Raw genomic sequence first — 20,738 nt, 5'->3', positions numbered from 1 at the left:
CAACTCTTACCCAAAGTTAAGACATTTGTAACTTTCTAGTTACCTATCCCCTTTTCTCTAGCCCAGTGCCACTGCCCTGGTTCAAGCAGTGGTACCCTATGCACATTTCTGAAGCTGTCTTTTAACTGCTCTCTTATGCAGTTAACTGAGCCTCACTTTCTATTTTCTACACCATGGTTATAATTCTCTTCCTTTAAAAATATAAATCTGAAAGTGACCACACTGCTCAAAACACTTCAATGGATTCCCACTTGCCTACATGGAGACTGGTTCTGTGTATGTCTCATATAAAATTTATTTGTAGGGCGTCCTTGGTGACGCAGTGGTTAAGACTCTGCCTGCCAATGCAGGGGACGCAGGTTCAAGCCCTGGTCCGGGAAGATCCCACATGCCACGGAGCAACTAAGCCCATGTGCCACAACTACTGACCCTGCGCTATAGAGCCCGCGAGCCACAACTACTGAAGCCTGCACCTAGAGCTGGTGCTCCGCAACAAGTGAAGCCACTGTAATGAGAAGCCCGCGCACCGCGACAAAGAGAAGCCCCTGCTCTCTGCAACTAGAGAAAGCCCGCACGCAGCAACAAAGACCCAAAGCAGCCAAAAATAAGAAATGAAATAAAAAATAAATTTATTTCTAGCATTTTACACAGTGGCTGATACATTAATAAATAAATTCAATGACTAAGTTAAAGATTTAACTTGCACCATTCACCTTCCTTGAAACAAACTGAATAACTGGCAATCTTCAAACACTATTTCACTTCCACCTAAAATATTCTGACTCTCCTTCTACAAATAAATAAGCCAACGTTCACTTCTTTTTTGAATCCTGACTGCCCTCATCCCCTGACCCCACCCACTCACCTTAGCAGTTTCTCTATATTCTAAATGCATTTTTCTATAGAGTAATCACACTAGTAATAAATTTCTTTCCATATGTTTCCCCATCAGACTGAGTTCCTTAATAACATGAACCCTCTCTTTTCATCTGCTTATCACCACACACAGTGCTTGACATAGTAAATAAATATTGATTTGAACCGAATACTACTCATAAATCAGTCAAGGAAGTAATAATATAGAAAAGTAGTTTTAGGTAGACCCATTTGAAACTGCTATTATTCAACCTGTTTTGACCTACAAAAACAGCAATTTCGTATGGTTCAACCAAATAGATTAATCTTCTAATTCTAAAATCCTTCAAAGAAAAAGACTGAAGAGGGTTAAAGCTAACTAAAAGCTTAACTGTTTGCCTTTAAAACTGAAAGATACTACTGTCCCAGTTTAATAGAACATTTTAAAAAAATCATTTATAAACATTTTAAGAAGCACGTAATGGCTCCCCACAAAAAGAAATCATATATAAGGCAAAACAAGCTGATTCCCACAAATGAGAACCCCCAGATCAATTTATCAGTAATCATGCCTTCCAACCCCTTATTAAGACATTTTAGATCAATTTCTGTAAAATTCTGCAAGCGTGGTGGCATAAATTTAAATTCTGCTTTTTCTCTAGTTTAGATTTACCTGTCTTTTGATGATTTCTGGCTATCCCAACACTGTGTTTTGCTATCCTGACTTCCTCCTTCTCAACCAGTCACTGTACCTACCTACCTATTCTTTTGCTTGTCAGAAATTTCTCCCCACCCTTTTCTTTTTCTTTTCATTTTGACTATACCCATAAAGAAATACTGTACATTTTCAGGTAAAGTTGATTAAGGTAGTTGTTAAGTCACCACCTTTTCAGTAGATGCTTAATGAACTCTTCAGTGTATCAATCTCAATCCTACATTCCCAATTTGGAGCAACACCAACAGACAACAGAATTGTCTGGACAACCTCTAAATACACACAATCGAAACTTGGAGCACTTATTCTATTCTAGATTACTTTTAAAGATTAAATATCAAATTCAAGTTGCTTACAATGAAACTGCTACTACTATGATAGTAATAGACAATTTCTGTTTTTATAGCATGGGTGATTACTTCCCTCAGGACTTCCGCTAATGAAATCTAGGGGTTAAATTTTAGCTTCTATTAAATTCCTTACAAGTTACCTTCCAGATTAGTAGCAAATTACTGTACTCATAAAGCAGAATTAATGAGAAATCAAGTACCCAGTATGGATGTTAAAATGGAAAGTCACTGGGAAAAAAGGATCTTACACAATTATTAAGAATTACTTGTCACATACGTTACTATATGTCCCATATTACAGAGAAGGGAAAAAAGGACTCTTCCCAAATATAGGGTATTCAGCTAGGACTGAAACCAAACTCAAATCTGCAGGTACCTATTAATAAGATTATTAGAAAGATAGCTTTGATGGCACAATTATGGAGCAAATGCAATACAGTGAAAAGGCTTATTAAGCACTGTTAACGGGAGAAAATTTAATATTCAGATCTTTTTGTGAACAAATATATAAACTGTATGTATAGTTCCCATCAGTTTTACGGATCAATTTAATTAACCATAACTTGCCTCCTCAATATCCTGTTTCCCTTGGGAGATTGGGATTGACATATATACACTAATATGTATAAAATAATAAGAACCTGCTGTATAAAAAAATACATAAAAATTTAAAAAAAAATCCTGTTTCCCATTATCCTGCGGATGTAGAAATATTTATCAGTTCCCTCTTGCCCTTACCCAATCTAAAAACTTTAAAAAAATAAATGTTTGTTCATTTTTGGATAAATAATACATTCACATGACTGCAATTTCAAAGGGGAAATCTTTGTTACTTCTCTGCCGGGACTATTCCAAGAGTCTGACTAATCTTTTACTTCTAGTCACCGGAAAAATGGCTTCTAATCGACTCTACAAATTGGTGCCACATTAATCTACCCAAACAGAGATCTACAAGTCAATTGTTTAATACCAACCCAGTTTTTACAGCAGTTGAGTACAATCTGGTAACACAAAACAAAGGCTGATATACTTATTTTATAAAATTAGAAAACCCAGGCCTAAAAATGATAAATGATTTGCCCAAGTACATAGGAATTAGGAATAGCATTAAAACCCCTGTCTTTTGTCAGTTTAAATTACTTCCATTCTACCAGCCTATCTCCCTGATATTCAGTGGCTCCCCCTGCCTCCAGATGGAAATTAAAAACCTCCATGATCTGGCAGGAATTTACCTTCCTTCTCTTTTATATCCCCTCACCACATCCAAAATGGATATCTTCCTACCTTACTTGTTTTCCAGCTTTTCTGTTCTTTATCTTTCTGTTCTCTGTATTTCCATTAAGTCAAAAATCTTACCCCCATCCATCAAAATCCAGTTTAAATGCCACTGCCTCCAGGAAAACATACCCTGCATTTACTCTTCCTACCTTTACTCCAGTAAGAAACTCTCTCTCCCCCAACTAAAATCTCTTATTTTTATCCTTCTTATGACATTTAAAATCCTTGCCTTAAAACTTGTTTATTGTTTTCTCCTCTACTGAAGTTCTTTAAAGGAAAAGACTCATCCTGTGAAAGCAAGTCTTCCACAACTAGGCCTATGGTAGGTACAACATTAAGAGGAAAACAAATTATTGCACAACTCCTTAGAAGTACAGAAAACTGTGACAGAAAAGGAAAAAAAAAGAATTAAGCTGAGGAAAGTTCTCTATAGACCTAGAGTCCCAATCCTAGTCGGCAATTAGAACCACCCAGTGAGTTAAAAATTTTTTTCAATCCAGGACCCAACTCAAGTGGATCAAACCACTTATGCCAATAACCTGCCACCTGTGGACGTAATACACAAACAATTTTTTTAAAATTTCATGCAATAGCCTAGAGCTGCCTTAGGAATATTTTATACTAGACAGCTTTCATTTTGACTCACCCCAACCATCAAAAATTAAATCTTACACTATTTATCTCCCCTGCGTCTCTATGTGCTGGGTAAATTTTATCAAATCAAATTATTTAATGAATACTCCAAAATGTCAGCATTTTGAATGCTTAATATCCTTTAGTGCAGTATTAGCCAGGCAAGATAAATTAACTGGTTTAAATTAACACATTAACCACACAACTCACACCAATCAATGTTACTTCTTGGCTTCAAATGACTTTAGACCATTTCAAAACTAAAGATATCACCTCAGAAAGTTAGGATCTAGTATTCTAAGCCTTTGACAACAAATCAAAGAGTTCTACTAACTAAGCATTCTGAGTAATTACTTTGAAGGTGGCAATGGTTTTATGTCTTGGGTATGTGCATTAAAAGCCATCACTCTAACATACTCAAAGTATCAATGAGTAAAATGCTGACACCTGGAATTTGCTTTTAAAAACTCCTAAGAGTGTGGAGGTGGGTAGATGAAATAAGAATGACAATGTTTTCTAAATGTTCAAGCTAGATGATGGGCACATTGGGGTTCACTGTACTATTTGGCTCCATTTTTAAATATACATAAATATATTTATATACTTATATATACTTAAGTTTTTCATAATCAATTAAAAAATTATCACTTTAAAGTTTTAATTCAAGTGTCACTTGAGATAAATAGGAGAAGAGGACCTACCTCTTAACTTAAATACTGGTACTGCTATGTCATGGTACAATATTCACCCCAAAACCACAAAGATTAACAGTCTTATTTCTTAAGAAAAGTTAGTAGCATATTTATATCAAAAGCTATAAGAAAAATCCCAAGAACAAGAATTCCCATCAATTCCTTTTTTATGCCTCACTGTATCTTCATTTCACATCCCTCAACTAAACATTCAGATTTTTAAAATCTGCAGTAACTAATGTTTAAGACCACAGGTAATTAATATTTAATCTAAAAAATGTGCCATTCCTGTCAAACTGACATAATGCACCCTCCTACCTACTATTTCCAAATAAAGTTGCTGAAGGGCTTATTTTTGAAGTTAGGAAGTATGCACAGAACTTCCAATTCTAACTTCATTCAACTTACTCAGTACTAGTTTACTTTTGAACACTTAAAGATCATACTAAAGGATCAAGAAAATAATACAAGTGCTCTTTCAAAGGATAGTCCAATAAGCCCCACTGATTATTGCCTCTTTTAGAATTTTAGAACACTTGAAAAAAGGGCAAGCCTTCCTTTAAGAAAAAGATCTTCATATCTTCAAAAGGTTGTGACCAAAACAAATTCAAATAAAAGAAAAATTAGTGACCTAATGGATTTGGTAGGAATTCAAAGAACCTGCCACTTTGGGACCTAACTGAACTGAATATTACCTGTTTGTTCTAGGGAGGAAAAAAAAAAAATCAATACCAATTTCATCTCAATAATGTCCAATTACAAAACTCAAACTGATGTACTTTACTAAAGCAAATCTTTCAGTTACATCAGCAAAAGTAAGTACAACTGCATCCATGTAGGGGTATTTAGCTTATCTAAATACCATGGATTTCATAGTTAGTTAGCCCATCTATAGGACAAGTGCATACACAGAATACCTAAGAATAAACAGGAGTTAATACTGCCATTTAAAAAGGCCTGCATTTCTCCATAATAAACATCATACATAATACCAACAACCAAGCTCCCAATGGAACAACTTGTCCCAGAATTTTTCCAGGTTGTGGGAGAACATAACACAACCAGATATCTTCTCAGGCTCACACAACCACCACCAGTATAAAGTAAAGATTTCCCAAGTACAGCGGTCTCTGGAGGGCAGATGGCACAGAAAATATCAAAAACACCCAACTCCCCTGGCAGAATATAACATATAATTAACCAATGTCTTAAGAAACTAAGTATTTCTTTTTTACCCTAACTTTCCTAAAAACATCCAGCTCTTGATTAACGCGTATTTACTTCCGAAGAGCAGTGCTGGAGAAAAGTGTAAACAGGTAATCCTATCTGCCAGGATTTCTACTCCTAAACTCCCAGAAGGCAATTCTACTATTTACTCCTATTTTTTAAAGGAAGAAAAATTTAAAAGGATATCTGCTTATTTTACTAAATGTCTTACAATCTGCAGCTAAAGTATGGAGACTAGGTAATTTGCTTAGAAGTCACATAAATAGCTTTGTTATTCATCTATGAGGCAGTGATTCTTCCAGGGAGAATATGGTAATTACCTTATCCCTATTATCTGATATGCTATCTCTTCCCTGCAGTTGCAAATCATTGCCTAAATGAGCTACTGTTAAAAATGGGACTGTGCAGTATATATTACGCGTGTGCATGCACGCATGGGGTATGGATTTCTGTTAGGGGAGGTGGGGGAGGTAGAGAAGGAAAACTGAAAACCACTGTTCTCCAAAGCACAGAGATACTTGTAACATCATTTGTAAACATCATTCATGAAACAAAAAACATTGTTTTAAGTGGGAGTTTGGGATTAGCATATGCAAATTGGTATATATAGAATGGATAAACAACAAGGTCCTGCTGTATAGCACAGGGAACTACATACTCAATATCCTGTGATAAGCCACATTGGAAAAGAATATGAAAAACAATGTATATATGTATAACTGAGTCACTTTGCTGTACAGCAGTAATTAACACAATACTGTAATTCAACTATACTTCAATAAAAAATAAATTTTAAAAAACGGCTACAAAAATACTGCAAAAACAAACAAACCAAAAAAACATTATTTTAAGGATTTAAATTAGTTATGCCAAATAGCAAATTTTTCCTTAAGACACAAATAAGCCTTATCCTAAGAAGGTTATTAACATGGAGCTTGAAAGATATCTGGTTCTTTTTTAACATGGGCTTTGGGGCTGTGACAGGTGCAGACTCCCAAGAGCCTGGTCCATACAATGATGATTGTACCTGCCATTGTAGTTTGATTATTTTCTAGTTACCTTTTAGCACCCGTTATTCCTTCTTATAAGAGAAAAAAATTAGTTGACACTCCACCTTTTTGGACTCCTCCAAAACACTGCTCCTACTCATTTTAAGCAAATTAGAACAAACAAGTGAGCTCACTAATAAAGCAGCATATGATATAAAAAGCAAAGGAGAGGCAACACCTGTTCAAAGGAAAAATTTAATATTCCTTGAACAAAAGGCAGGAGGTCAATTATCCTTGTCTATATAAAAAGAAACACTTTTAAGTTGGAAAAGTGAACATTCCTTCTAAACTTTAACCATACTGTTTTCAAAGACCCTGAATTAGAGTCTGATATCAGCTGCTTATCAACATTGTTATTCTCAACTAAGCTCTGGAATTCTTAAAGAATCTCATAGTAGCTTCCAAATTTCACTCTTAATACAACAGGCAATAAATGTATATTAAAATGACCAGTAAGAACCTTCATATAGGAAACAAATAAGTTACCTTTAGTGTGATATACAATAGCAGCCCTCAGGTCAAAAGAACCCCAGCTATCATTCCTTTCTAGGCCTCTCTGGTATCTCTGTTCTTTGGCGGAGCCTAACAAAGTGTTCGTAGGAGACGCCAGAGGATTTTGATTTTCTATCTCATAGTCCTTTGAGAGAAACACTAAAGCACCTTGACTACTGGTGTCTGCTTTTTGCAGGTCACCTATATGACTGGGTTCCAAGGATAAGGCTCCACTCTCACTAGTAGTCCCAGATTTTAGAATGCTACCCAGAACTTGAGGACTAGTCCGTTTTTCCAGCTCATAAGCCTTGGGAAACACAGGATGCTCAGTTCCTGAGGGGATTATTTCAGCACCCTGTGAAACCAAAGTGGCAGGATATTCCCCTTGAAATGTCACCTCCATCACTTTATGATCTGATGATTTCCCAACAACAGTCTCAGGGCCAGCACTGGGCTCATTGATAAATGATAAACCCCACTGATTCTGGAAGATATCCCCCAGGTTTTGCTGATCTGTCTGAGAGGGTAGATCCACTTGTGCTGTGCTCAACAGCACAGTTTGCATATTTGAAGGGTAGATAAAAAGGCTGGACTTAATTTGTTCAACAGCTGCTGAAGTCAGACTCATGTCTTGGAGAACTGAATCAGTCCCAGAAGAGATGGGTGTTAGAGTATTAGCAGCAGTAGTTAGCAGTGGCTGACCCCCAGGAGAATACACACTTGCATCAGTCCCTGCTAAAACTGGCCCATTAGAGAAGCTGGCCGAAGTAACAGATTTCAGCGCTGACATAGGGACCTGGGATAATCGACTTGAAGATTGGGTCTGAGTTTCCCCAGTAGATGACGAAGAGGATGAAGATGAAGATGGTGACACGGAAGAGTTCTGTACAGTTTTGTTGAGGTTTTCCTTAACTTTGCTTGCATAACTTATTTTAGGAACTATTTTAGCACTGCTATTGTCCACTGGAAAAACTGGGGGTGGTTTAAATAGGGTCCACGAGTCCTCTTTGGAGGCAACAGCAGAAGTATGCTTTCCTTTGGGCCGATCATCAAACTTTTTGCTGCTCACACCAGGCTTAATATCAGAGCTTTTCCTCAGCATATCACCCACAGCAGGTTTTCCTCGACTTGGTCCTCCAGGCCCAGTTTCATACTTCCAAATGGGCTTTGAACCATCTACTCGATTTCCCTTTTGTTCACTGTAGTCAGGCTTGAAAGTTTCAAGTCCCTGTTTTAAGGTTGGGACATTGGTCTCTTGTTGCATTATTTTGTCCTGCACTAAATTAAGGTTTTCACAACCCTTGGCACTATTGCGCCTAGCTTTCCTTTTTTTAGGAGTGGTATATCCGCTCTCAGACCCACTACCATCATTATCTGCTCCTTTGCCCATATAACCATTAGCAATATAGCCAGAATTATTTGTTACAACACCATTTGGAATTGCTACGGTATCAGTCTTGTCTACGGATTGGTTCTCTCCGGATTTATTTTCATAAGACTTCCCATTCTTTTTGTCCATACTGTTTTTCTGAATGAAATTCCTGGTTTTAATTCCTGCTTTCCCAAAGGTGCTGGACTTTACAGTCTGCTTCAGATTAGTGTCTACAACTTGTTGGTTGCCATTGAGGACCCTGGAAATAGGGTTGGTGGCTTCATCAGAACCCAGGTTCTTTAAAGATATTTCTCTTTCTCCAGCATTACCATTTAGTTCACCATAGCCTAGGGAAAAAAAGGTTAAAAAAATTACAATATGTACATAACACTTAACAACTATTCATTTACAACGTACTAGACACTTTGACTTCAGCTTTATGTTATTATTTCATAACTCTATGAGAAAACACTTGTTAGTCCCATTTCACAGATTAGGAAGTTTACTAAGCAAGAGACAGAACTGACCTGGTATCAAACCAGAGTCTAAGGTCAGAAAGAAGATGACATCTTAAGCATAATATCTCTCACCTAACAGGATCAACCTTCCCATCATTCTCACAAGGCTGTTATAAAATTTCCTTTATAGGGACTTCCCTGGTGGTCCAGGGGTTAAGACTCCATGCTCCCAATGCAAGGGGCCCAGGTTCAATCCCTGGTGGGGGAACTAAGATCCCACATACCATAACTAAACCCTGCGTGCTGCAACGAAGACCCAATGCAGCCTAAATAAACAATTTAAATATAAACAAATAAGTAAATAAAAGTTCTCTACAATTAAGAACAGAGCTACCTTCTGGGAAAAATCAAGTTATACTGATACAGTAAATCTAAGTATTAAAACAAAATTAAAGATTCCACTTCTCTGAAACCATAAATGGCTGGTGGTCGCCATAAGCAGTTCCTATTGCATTCTGTGAAACAAAAATCTAACACTTGTGAACTTTTTCAAAAGTGGTCTTGGGCTTCCCTGGTGGCGCAGTGGTTAAGAGTCCGCCCGCTGATGCAGGGGACACGGGTTCGTGCCCCGGTCCGGGAAGATCCCACATGCCACGGAGCGGCTAGGCCCGTAAGCCATGGCCGCTGAACCTGCGCACCCGGAGCCTGTGCTCCGCAACGGGAGAGGCCACAACAGTGAGAGGCCCATGTACCGCAAAAAAAAAAAAAAAAAGTGGTCTTAAATTCATTGACACTTCCCAGACATTAAATCATACTACTACTGTATGAAACCCAAGCACCTATGTACTAACTCTTATAGATACATTTTCTTCATTTTATTTTTGGGTAAACAGACTCTCAGAGAAATTAAGGGACCTGCCCAAGTCACAAAGTGGAAGAACTGGAAAGCTGAACTCCAGTCTGTCTGGAACATGGTTTCCCATCACTATGTCATACTGCCTAACCAAATGATTCAGTAAGATACTAACAAAACTACAATGAAAGGTATCTAATTTGAAAAAGTGTTATGGTATTCAAGTTTAATTGAAGAACTTCAGTCACCAGAATCAGCTTATTACTATAGGTGATTCAGCCGGGTCAACAACTTTTCTCACTTCCTTACTAGTAAAATAGCGTTACAACTTATCTACCTTACTGTGAAATGTTCCCTAAAGCATCTTGAGGTCAAGTCATTAGAAACAGATACATGATCCAAGAGAAGGATGGATAAAGACACACACTCACACTCATTTAAGGCAGCTTTTCAGGGGGTGGGGGGGAAATCCAATAGTATTTCGTATTCCTAATATTTAGTATTCCAAAAGGAATAAATAATTTGTCACTCTCATTCATTCTCTTGGGCCTTTAGCCTGTCAAGGCTAAAAGGCACATGAGCTTGTATATTCTTGTTTTGAGATTTGTTTTAATTTCCAATATGGTAAATATCAACAGACATAATCCACATCAAAAGCTCTTTGTATACTTTAAGAGTATAAGGGACACTATGATTTTTTCTAAGGCCTGAGATCCATTGTTTTAAAAGAACTTGATGTGAAACAGAACAAGCTGAGAAGATTCACAACACTGTTTACTATAATTTTAAGTCACTCCACATCAGAGAAATGAGCAAATTATATTATATAAAATTTCAGGAAATAACTTAAGAAAACATACTTAAGGCATAATCATTCTCGAGATATAGTGGCACAGAACTTGTTTCATGAGAGAATATATTTTGTAGAAGTTCTTAACTTCTGTAAAGGTACATTTTATTTTTTGGCTGGCTAAAAAAGCTATGATAGCCAATCAAATCAAACTTTTGGTGGAAAAATTCTATGAAACAGCAGAGATCACTGCGCTTAGGATGTTTTCTAAAAGGTTCTTATTTTTCTCCAGAAAAGCAGAAATTTCGACAGAGACTCTCAACATTTTTTAACAGATACAAGTTTACCGGTGCACAACTCTAGACCAATGAGAACTATATATACCATTTAACATACTAACAGGCTAAAACAAAGGCTTGTACCGTTGGGCCAATTAGTCATAACTTTTCAGATCTCAAACACAAGCAGTCTTAAACACAAAAATAAATAAATAATCCAAAGTCCAAACTAGTTGGACCAAAGCCAAGACTTTAAAATAAAATTTTTCCTATTTAGTGGCTCTGATATCAGAAATCACCAACTTAAAAACCACCCAGAAGCCACTATACTTCTGCCCCCCAAGTTTTAACGACAAAAAATATTTCTCATTTAACCATATAAAAATTTTCCCATGGCAACTTTGTTGGTTGCAAAAAGTCTGCCGAAGAGACATTTTCTTTTAAAAATTTAGGTATTGAAAGAAAATGTAAACACTATAGAATTACTGAGAGAAATCAAAAGTCTCCAAGTGCTTTTATTATTTAGGGTTGCCATGCTAAAGCACCTAACCCTACTTCAAAAGGACTCAGCAGAACTGGAGTTCTGATAAATCTAGCTTTTGGATTAGTATCTGAAATTACCGAATGAATTTGCATTTGTCCCTCTCTTGCTCCCTCTTCTGGATAAAGAAAAATTGTTACTCTTTACAGGTTTATGGGTAATGGGTCATAAAAGCCCACCTCCACACGTTACAGACACATTTCAAAAATCCTCACAAGTTTTCTTAATAAATTAGCACTACGCATGCTGAAGCAACAGTGGTGTGACCAGGCCACACAAGAAGAGCTGCTCACCCCAATTGTTTACATTCTCTCAGAACTGCTAAACCCAGTTTCCCCTATTTATTCCCTTTCAGGACAAGACAAACTATTATAATTTGAAGGATGCCATCTTGAATGGTTCAGGGGCTGCCCCCATAAGTAGAGAGGAGTCCGGCAGGAGTATATTAATACCTGACAGACAAAACTGAATTTTCCAATCTGAACTGTAATACTGCCTTATAGTCCAAGTAACCATAGTAAGATTTTTTTCACCTGAAGTTGAAAAAACCTAACGTTAAAAAGATCTAGTATTATATAGTTTCTAACAGTTTTTAAACTGTTCCAAATCCTTAGGATTAAATACTCAACAAATTTAATGTTCATTTCTACTGCACACCATCAGTCCCTACCAACCCCCAAAATGGAAAATCTGACATTCCAATTTCACTCTTCAAGTACTATTAAATCTGCAATAGAAAAGCAGTTTTTCTCCAGTTCTCAGTAACTGCTTATATCAAATTTGCGCAGGATTTAACATTCATTCTCCTACCGTTTCAACTTATAAAGAACCATTATTTTTTTTAATCTGCGTGGTTATAAACTTTTAAGTTCATTTCTTTTCAAATGTTTTCTAAAACGACTTTTCCCCTCAATTTAACATTTGTTACAAAGAAGAGTTTGGGGATCCATATCGGTTTTATAATTGGAAAACACCTTTCCTTTCTAACATGGAAAAAAAGTCTCCTCCCAGGCAAGATGGTAGTGCACCAACCTCATGGATGAGCCACCTCGGTTCACCCTTAAGGGCAAGAAAAAGGGGTCAAAAAAACGTCGCCCTCTCTACCATTCAATCAAACATCTTTCTAATCTCTCTCCTCAAAACCTCTGCCCAAGCCCGAAAAATAAATGTTGGGGTGGTTGGAGAGAGATAGAACAAGGTTTTTTTTTGTAAAAATGAGCTGCTAGAAGGAAAGGGCCCAAGTGAAAGCCTGAGAGGCGGAGTCGTGAGCGAACCTGGCAGGAGACGAGGTTCCTGTGGCAGAGAAACTCGTGACCGGGGAGCCTGGTTCCCGCTGGGTACCCCACCCGGTCTTCAGGCACCGCCTCTACCCAAAATGTATCCCTCCCGCCCCCCCGCCCAAGCCCTCCTGCCCCAGGAGCGCTCGCGGCCGCCGCCCGCGGCCTCCTTCTCCCTCAGCCCCGCTTCGAGGCCGGCTCCCCGCCCCGACCGCCCGCGCCTCCCGCCGCACCCGGGAGCGGGAAATGCGGCCGCCAGCACGCGGGGCCCGGCGCAGGCCGCTCCCCTCGTGGCCGCTTCCCTCCCCCACCCCAACCGCCCCCGCCCCTCACCCCAGGGACCCGCCCGGGGCCGCGCGGCCGCCACCGGGTTACACAACCCGGCCGGCGACGGGGGGAGGGGCGGCCTCGGGCCGGGGGCGGCGGCGCCCCCGCAGGGCGGGAAGCGAGGTGACGCCGGGGGGGATCCCCAGCCACCCGGCTCGGCCGCGCCGTGCGCCCCTCGACACTCTTCCCCCTCCGCTCTTCAGTGGGCCGGAGTCGGTGACAGGAATCGGCTTCCAACATGGCGGACAGGAAGCGGCCCCGCGAGGAGGAGAGAACATTCCAGCCGCGCCGGCTCTGGGGGGAGCGGGCCCGGGGCGCCGGCCTCGGGGGGAGCCGCGGGGATAGGCTGCAAGGTGCGGTGCCCGAAAGGGGCGTCTAGGGGTGGAAATGACCCGAGAGACGAGGGGTCCCAACCGCCCCCCCAGACGGGGAACCCCAAGGCCACAGGTGGGCTTGGGGTGGCGGGTGAGGGAGGACACTTCCTCAACTCTGCCCCCCTACCCTCTCATCGCCGTACGCAAAAGGGTCTCGCGACGCCACCCGAGTCGGAATTCGCTAGGCCTTCCTGAGTTACACCCGAAGGACTTTCCTGGGGGGGCGAGGTTCACCCCCAACTCAGGGCCCCCAAATTAGGGTCCCTCCGGGGCCGCAAGAAAGTAAACGAGAAAGGAATATAAGGCTAGACTTCCAAGGCCGACCCTCCGGGTCTCCCTCCAGTCCGGGCCGGGAAGGTCACACTGGCCTGGTTGGGCCTCTCCCATGCTGAGGAGAAGAGGGCGCTGCAAACCCCGGGGCCCAGCCCGAGCTTTCGGAGAATGAAAGGGGGCTTCCCCAGACCCGCAGGACACGGACACACACGCACACACACCCTGACCCTGTCCGCGTTTCCCCGATCCAGCCCCACCCCCATCTCCCCTACCCCCCACCTCCATCCCCCTTCCCCCATTCGTCCTCCCTCCCGGACCTGTTTTCTTCTTCGGCGTTTCCTGGTGCTGCTGGAGGGCGTGTTTCTGCTCATGTTTCAGCGGCTTTGGCTGGGCCTTGGGGCTGCCCTCGGCTCCATGCTGCAGGTATTGGTGAGGCTGCTGGTGATGGTGGTGGTGATGGTGGTTGTGGCTGTGGTTGTAGAAATAATAATGGTGGTGGTGGTGCGACTGCTGCTGCTGTTGCTGCTGGGGGTGATGGTGCGGATGGTGGTGGCTGTGATGGTGCTGAGACTGTGGCTGGCTGGGCTTCTCCTCCATTGAAAGCGGCTGGGACTCTCTAGCTGAGGCTGCGGGCTGCTGCACCGTCAGGATCTGAGACTGCTTCTCAGGGCTCACTCAGTATATCTGAGCGCGTCTCGCAAGCGCACTGGTTAACCGAGCGATTCTGCGAGATTGGCAGCCGCACCCCAGCAATCAGGAGCCACGCTGTGCCTCTGGCCCCGCCCCTAGCCCAAATCCTCTTTCCTTCCCCTTAGCCACTGCCTGCTGGCCAACGCCACTTACCCTATGCAACCTTACAGGGCCGGGCCTTCAACGTCAGCACTATGGCTCTCTCTTCTGTCGCTTTCTCTCCTTCACTGCGCAGTCTGCGAACGGCACTTTCTACACTTCTCGCCCGCAAGCTAGCTCATGTTGAGGGCAGCAGATTCCACTGGCGATTCCACTGGCTCTGGGAGCCATCTGTTGGTTTTGCATCTCCTAGAATCTATTGGCTTTTTTTTTTTTTTTTCTAAATCCTTTTCCGGGTAACCAGAGGGGAAGCTCAATTCCCTTAACCCTGAGACCACTAAAGGGGCAATACAAAAAGAGGAAATAAATACATTTTAAAAAATACAAGAGCTTCGCAATCCAGTAGATCATTTTGTATTCTGGATTCATTTTGCTTTGTATTCATATGCTAATCTCTTCCTTTCCACGAAGGGATTATAGGATTCCACAATGGGGTATCTGTGTAATTTTCTAAAAGAGCACAAAGGGTTTAAATCATTGTTTCTTTGTAGTTGGAGGCAGGGAGAGTGGGAGGAATGAAAATCTAAAATCTACACTGAAGTAGGTTTTTTTGTTTTGTTTTGTTTTGTTTTAACGCTGCAGGTGAGGTCAACTGTGGAACTAAGAAGGGTTTTAGAATGTGAAGAGTTTCAAGAGAGAAAGAGGGTGAAAGAGCACTTTAAAAGTTAAGTTAAAAAAATTTTTTTGCATATATGGAAAATATTGGAATTTAAAGAAATACTCGGTTGCATTTTCTAATATTGATTTAACTTATCCTGCATTATCACATCACAGCCTGATTTTTAAATGTTTAGTCAGGACAGTGGTTACTCAGGAAGGAAGAAAACGGTTGTGATGGGGGCACAGGGGTGCACTCTGATAATATTTTATTTCTTGACCTAGTTGGTGATTACACATATATTTGCTGTATAATTATTTCTTAAACTGAATATGTATGTATGTATAATACATTTTTCTCAATGTATGTTATACACTGGATTTTTTAAAATTTACCATAAAATACATAAGATTTACTATTTTACTCCTTTTTAAGTATGCAGTCCGGTGTCAGTAAGCACACTCACACTGTTACGCAACCATCACCACTGTCCACCTCCAGAACTTTTCATCATCAGAAAATGAAACTCTGTACCCATTAAACAATAACTCCCTGTTCCTTCCTCCCCCCATGCCCTGCTAACCGTTATTTTATTTTCTATCTCTATGATACCTCATATAAGTGGAATCATACAATATTTGTCCTTTTGTGTCTGGCTTATTTCACTTAGCGTAATGTCTTCAAGGTTCATCCATGCTGTGGTATGTATCAATATCAGAATTTCCTTCCTTTTTAAGGCTGAATAATATTCCATTGTATGCATATGCCACATTTTGTTTTTCCATTCATTCAGCAATGGACATGTGGATTGCTTCCTCAGTGTATATTTTACAATTTTTAAAAGTGGCTTGAATTCCTACAGCAGGACAATGTTAAAGGAACAAGAAGCTTAAAAGAAAAAGTTTGTGCTTTGAAATCAGTGAATATCAGCACAAAAGCATAATTAAAAGGTAAAAGTTTTTTTCCAAGAGCAAATGTCACTGAATTCAGACATCCATGTCCAGACTTGACTTGTTCTTTTTTTTTTTTTTTTTTGACTTGTTCTTTATAGTGAGGATTTGCGTTGCCTTGCGGAATTTTAAAGAAAGACCCCTTTGGGTAGTGGGGGAGTAAATTTACTCCATTTTGAGAGCTAAAACCCTAATAATAACACGTTGTGACAGATAAGTCCTTGCTGTTGAATAGTATTGCACCACTTCCCCATCTATTAAAGAAATAAAAGTGTTTATGGAATTTAGGATTATGTTGATAGGGCTTTATATTCTTTTGCTGACTTGGGACGTTTGGTTGAAAATCAAGACTCCCTGAGTCATAACTTCTCTTTCTACATTTTCCACATTATAGCTGCAGGCAAACCAAAAGCACTCACTCCGAGTTTCTGACTTTTCAGACCTTGGCCTGCCTTAGTTTCTTCACACACAGTCATATGAAGTTTAGGAAACTAAGCCTTGCTCTCAGATGCTCTAGTTACTATGAATGTCGCTGTAGTAGTATGGAGAAAGACCTGTGATATAATGTAGGAAAAAAATGCAGACTATCAAATTATATGTACAGTAAGATCATAATCTTATAAAAACATGAATCTTTATTTACTTATTTATTTATTTTGGCCGCGCCACGTGGCTTGTGGGAATAACTATGGAACGACAACAGTAGAATGTGTACCTTTTCTTCTTCCTGATTTTTCTCAAATAGTTTTATGTAAAACATATTTTGAGATTTGCCATGTATTTGAAAATAATAATGCCATAATACCAACCCCCCTTGAAAAGAGAATAATTGGGGGACTTCCCTGGTGGTCCAGTGGCTAAGACTGTGCTCTCAATGCAGGGGCTCTGGGGTCGATCCCTGGTCAGGGAACTAGATTCCACATGCCACAACTAAGAGTTTGCATGCCGCAACTAAAGATCCCACGTGCTGCAACTAAGACCCAGTGCAGCCAAATAAATAATTAAATTTAAAAAAGAGAGAATAATTGGGTCTACTTATTTCAAGCATTTTTATATTTTAAATGAAGCCTGCATTAAGGAAAAAAACACAACAAGAAAATATAGCATAAGTCTGGAGAAATTATGGGTGCTATTTTTTTTCTTTTCTCTATTCTCCAAATGTTCTGTTATGTAGTTACTACTTTTCATAATAACATTATTTATTTTTTTATTTTTTGCGGTACGCGGCCCTCTCACTGTTGTGGACTCTCCCGTTGCGGAGCACAGGCTCCGGACGCGCAGGCTCAGCGGCCATGGCTCACGGGCCCAGCCGCTTCGCGGCATGTGGGATCTTCCCGGACCAGGGCACGAACCCGCGTCCCCTGCATTGGCAGGCGGACTCTCAACCACTGCACCACCAGGGAAGCCCCATAATAACATTATTTTTTTTAATTAAAATAATAAAAAATTGAATCTGCACAATCCTTAAAACTCATTTTACACCATATTTTACCTACAGTCAATGTACAAAGTTGTAATGGAGAGACAGGAGGTTCCCATATAAGGTAGGCTAATGTTTTAACTATCACTGTAATCATAATACCTAATCTTTATGGAGCATTTATGATGTGTCAGGAACTGTACCAACTATTTTATCTTTGTTTTCATTTGCAATTCTTTGAGATAGATATTAAGCCCATTCTACAGATGAGGAATTTGAGGCCTGAAGAAGTTAAGAGACTTGCTTATAATTTAAAAGCCACCAAGTTTATGGTGGGGCCTGAAGTAGATTCCAGGTCAGCTGGATAGAAAGAATTTCTAACACTGTCAAAGTGTGATGTACATTTCTAAAATTTTAGTAAACCTCTAAAAAACATTCAAGCTGTATCATAACCACCATGAAGGTGGTATCTGGTTACCAACAGAGGCATATGTACTATGCAGCTAATGAAGGTTCAGGGCCACTCAACGCACAGGCCCCTCCAGGCCCTGGAGGGGCCCTAGAAATGGTCTCTTGAAAGAGATAGATATTTTTTCATTGTTTTGTAAAAATTTTTTTTAAGTAACATATTTTTGTAATTTTTCCTTAATGAGGGCCTCCCTGCAAAACCTGGATTCACCCCTGTTAATAGTCATTTTTAACAGTCATTTGGGAATCTGACTCAGAAGTGTTGTAACTTCAATAGGTCCTTTAAAAGGTTCTGGTCATTTTATAACACAGAAAAATGTTATGCTATAACTCAAGGGCAAAGAGCAAAATTATATGTATACATTATGATTGCATATAAAATATGAATTAAAGGATTGTGAGGGAACTTGAAAATGAAAGCAATAAAATCTTTTTATTCATTTGTTCATTCGCAAATATTTATTAGGTACTTTTTATGTACCAGGTCTTATGCTTTTTGTTATTTGGGGTTTTTAAAAAATCTGTTTCTCTTATTGATAGAGTTTTAGAACTTGGGTGAATACATTTGCAACACTGTCTTAATTATCAGATGAAAGTCACTTTTCACACACCTGTACTCTTACACTTTGTCTACTTTGACAGCTTAAGAGATACAGAGATAGTTAATTCTCTGGACCTTAGTTTTCTCCTCTCTAAAATATGGAGAATGGGCAAAGTAGCCTCCAAATTTCTTTCTATTCTAACATTCCTTAATCACTATCACTGCTCTTTCTTTCCATATTACTCCTTTATTTCATTATAATAGACTCTACAGCAGCAGAAGTGTAACTGATAAAAATCTAGCTTTTCAACTGTAACAGTTAACTATAACTTTAGAAATTATAATCAGAAACAGAATTATGTAGTTTTGTATAAATGGAAATTGGCTCCCTGATGATAGTTCCAGTTTCAAACGAGGCAAATCATTGGTAACATCCACTGTTTTATTTTGGCAGGGAAAGAATTTTATTCATGTATATTTCCTTTAGATCTTAATATTTTTGTCTTGAGACACTATCTTCAAAAAACTTTCAAAGGAATTGAACGGAGGTATGGGTAAATTAGGTTAGTCTTTTAATAACAAATATGATGTCTTTTCTAAATATGAAAGTTTTTTAAATGACATTTTTCCTTTATGAAAAGCATTATGGGAACAAGTTTGAGGGAGAAACTGTAGCAGAGTGGTATGAGTATAAATTTTGTAGTCAGACAGAACTGGGATGGAATCTCTATTCTGAAACTGCTTAGCTTTGTGACCCTGTGTGAGCAAATTATTTAACCTGTCTAAGCCTTAGTTTACTTATCTGAAAAATAGAAGTAATATTAGTGCCTAACTCACAAGGTATAGTGAAAGTCAAATTAGATAATGTAAATAAAGTTGTTGGGTATAGTGTTCATAACATTAGTAAGTGGTACTAGGTATTAAATATTAGTGATACTAAATTATTAAATATTAATACATAAAATTTCAGATATGATATTTCATTAAGGAAACTGAGTTTCAGAAAAATCAATTAGCAAGTTAACCAAGAATAGAATATTTTCCCAATTTTTAAAAAAATAAGCAAATAGCCCTTTTGGCCCTCTGAGCAGCACCATGGCAGTGGGCAAGAACAAGTGCTTATGAAAAGTGGCAAAAAGTTTGCCAAGAAGAAAGTGGTTAATCCATTCTCTATGAAAGATTGGTATGATGTGAAAGTACCAGCTATGTTCAGTATATGAAACATTGGAAAAACACTAGTCAGGAAAACTCAAGGAATCAAAATTGCATCTGATGGCCTCAAGGGTCGTGTTTTTAAAGTGAGCCTTGCTGATCTGCAGAATAATGAAGGTGCATTTAGAAAATCCAAGCTAATTACTGAGGATGTTCAGGGCAAAAACTGCCTGACCAACTCCCATGGCATGGAATGTACCTGTGATAAACTGTGCTCCAGAATGGTCAAAAAATGGCAGGCCATGATCGAATCTCATGCTGATGTCAAGACTACCAATGGTCATTTGCTTCATCTAATTCTGTGTTGATTTTACTAAAAAACACAATAGTCAGAAATCCAGAGGAAGATGTTGGGAATCATGACCCGAGAGGTGCAGACAAATAACTTGAAAAAAGTGGTCAATAAATTGATTCCAGACAGCACTGGGAAAGACATAGAAAAGGCTTTGCCAGTCATTTTATCCTCTCTCTGATGTCTTTGTTAGACAAGTAAAAATCCTAAGAAGCAAAACTTTGAATTGGGTAAACTAATGGAGTTTCATGGTGAAGGTAGTAGTTTTGGAAAAGCTGCTGGGGATGAGTTGAATGCTAAAGTTGAATGAGCTTATGGATATGAGCCACCAGTCCAAGAATCTGTTTATAATTCAGACATTTAATGGTGACAATAAAAAGTCTTATTTGTGATGTTTAAAAAGAATAGAATAGGCAACTGCTGTCCACTAAAATCAATAGTGCATTCAGTAGCAGTCCTCTCTGAGTAGCAGGTTCAAAGTTGACTTTCACTTTCTTCTTTTTTGCTTCTCTATTTTTTCATTGTACATTTAACATTTATACCTTTTGTTTAAAAAAAGTATTTTAAAAAAGTG

The 20,738-nt window shown here is 39.3% G+C and overlaps 1 protein-coding gene and 1 pseudogene across 1 annotated transcript in view; one reads left to right on the top strand and one right to left on the bottom strand.

Annotated features, from left to right (window-relative positions):
- NUFIP2 (nuclear FMR1 interacting protein 2) overlaps positions 1 to 14,520 on the bottom strand; it is a 28,913-nt gene extending 14,393 nt beyond the window's left edge. The window contains exons 1-2 of the mRNA XM_029211635.1: positions 14,152 to 14,520; positions 7,286 to 9,010 (exon numbers count right to left, since the gene is read on the bottom strand). Of these exons, the coding sequence (XP_029067468.1) occupies positions 7,286 to 9,010; positions 14,152 to 14,431 (2,005 nt within the window). The 5' untranslated portion in view covers positions 14,432 to 14,520. The remainder of the gene's footprint in view (positions 1 to 7,285; positions 9,011 to 14,151) is intronic.
- Positions 14,521 to 19,755: 5,235 nt separating this feature from the next.
- On the top strand, positions 19,756 to 20,528 carry LOC114889578 (annotated as a pseudogene).
- The last annotated feature ends 210 nt before the right edge of the window (positions 20,529 to 20,738 follow it).

This window comes from Monodon monoceros, unplaced genomic scaffold, assembly GCF_005190385.1.
Source record: "Monodon monoceros isolate NGI ecotype Baffin Bay Population unplaced genomic scaffold, NGI_Narwhal_1 Super_Scaffold_9, whole genome shotgun sequence".
NCBI classification, from domain to species: Eukaryota; Metazoa; Chordata; class Mammalia; order Artiodactyla; family Monodontidae; genus Monodon; species Monodon monoceros.
Note: the sequence above shows the minus strand (reverse complement) of the source record. Positions and strands in the feature narration are given on the sequence as shown.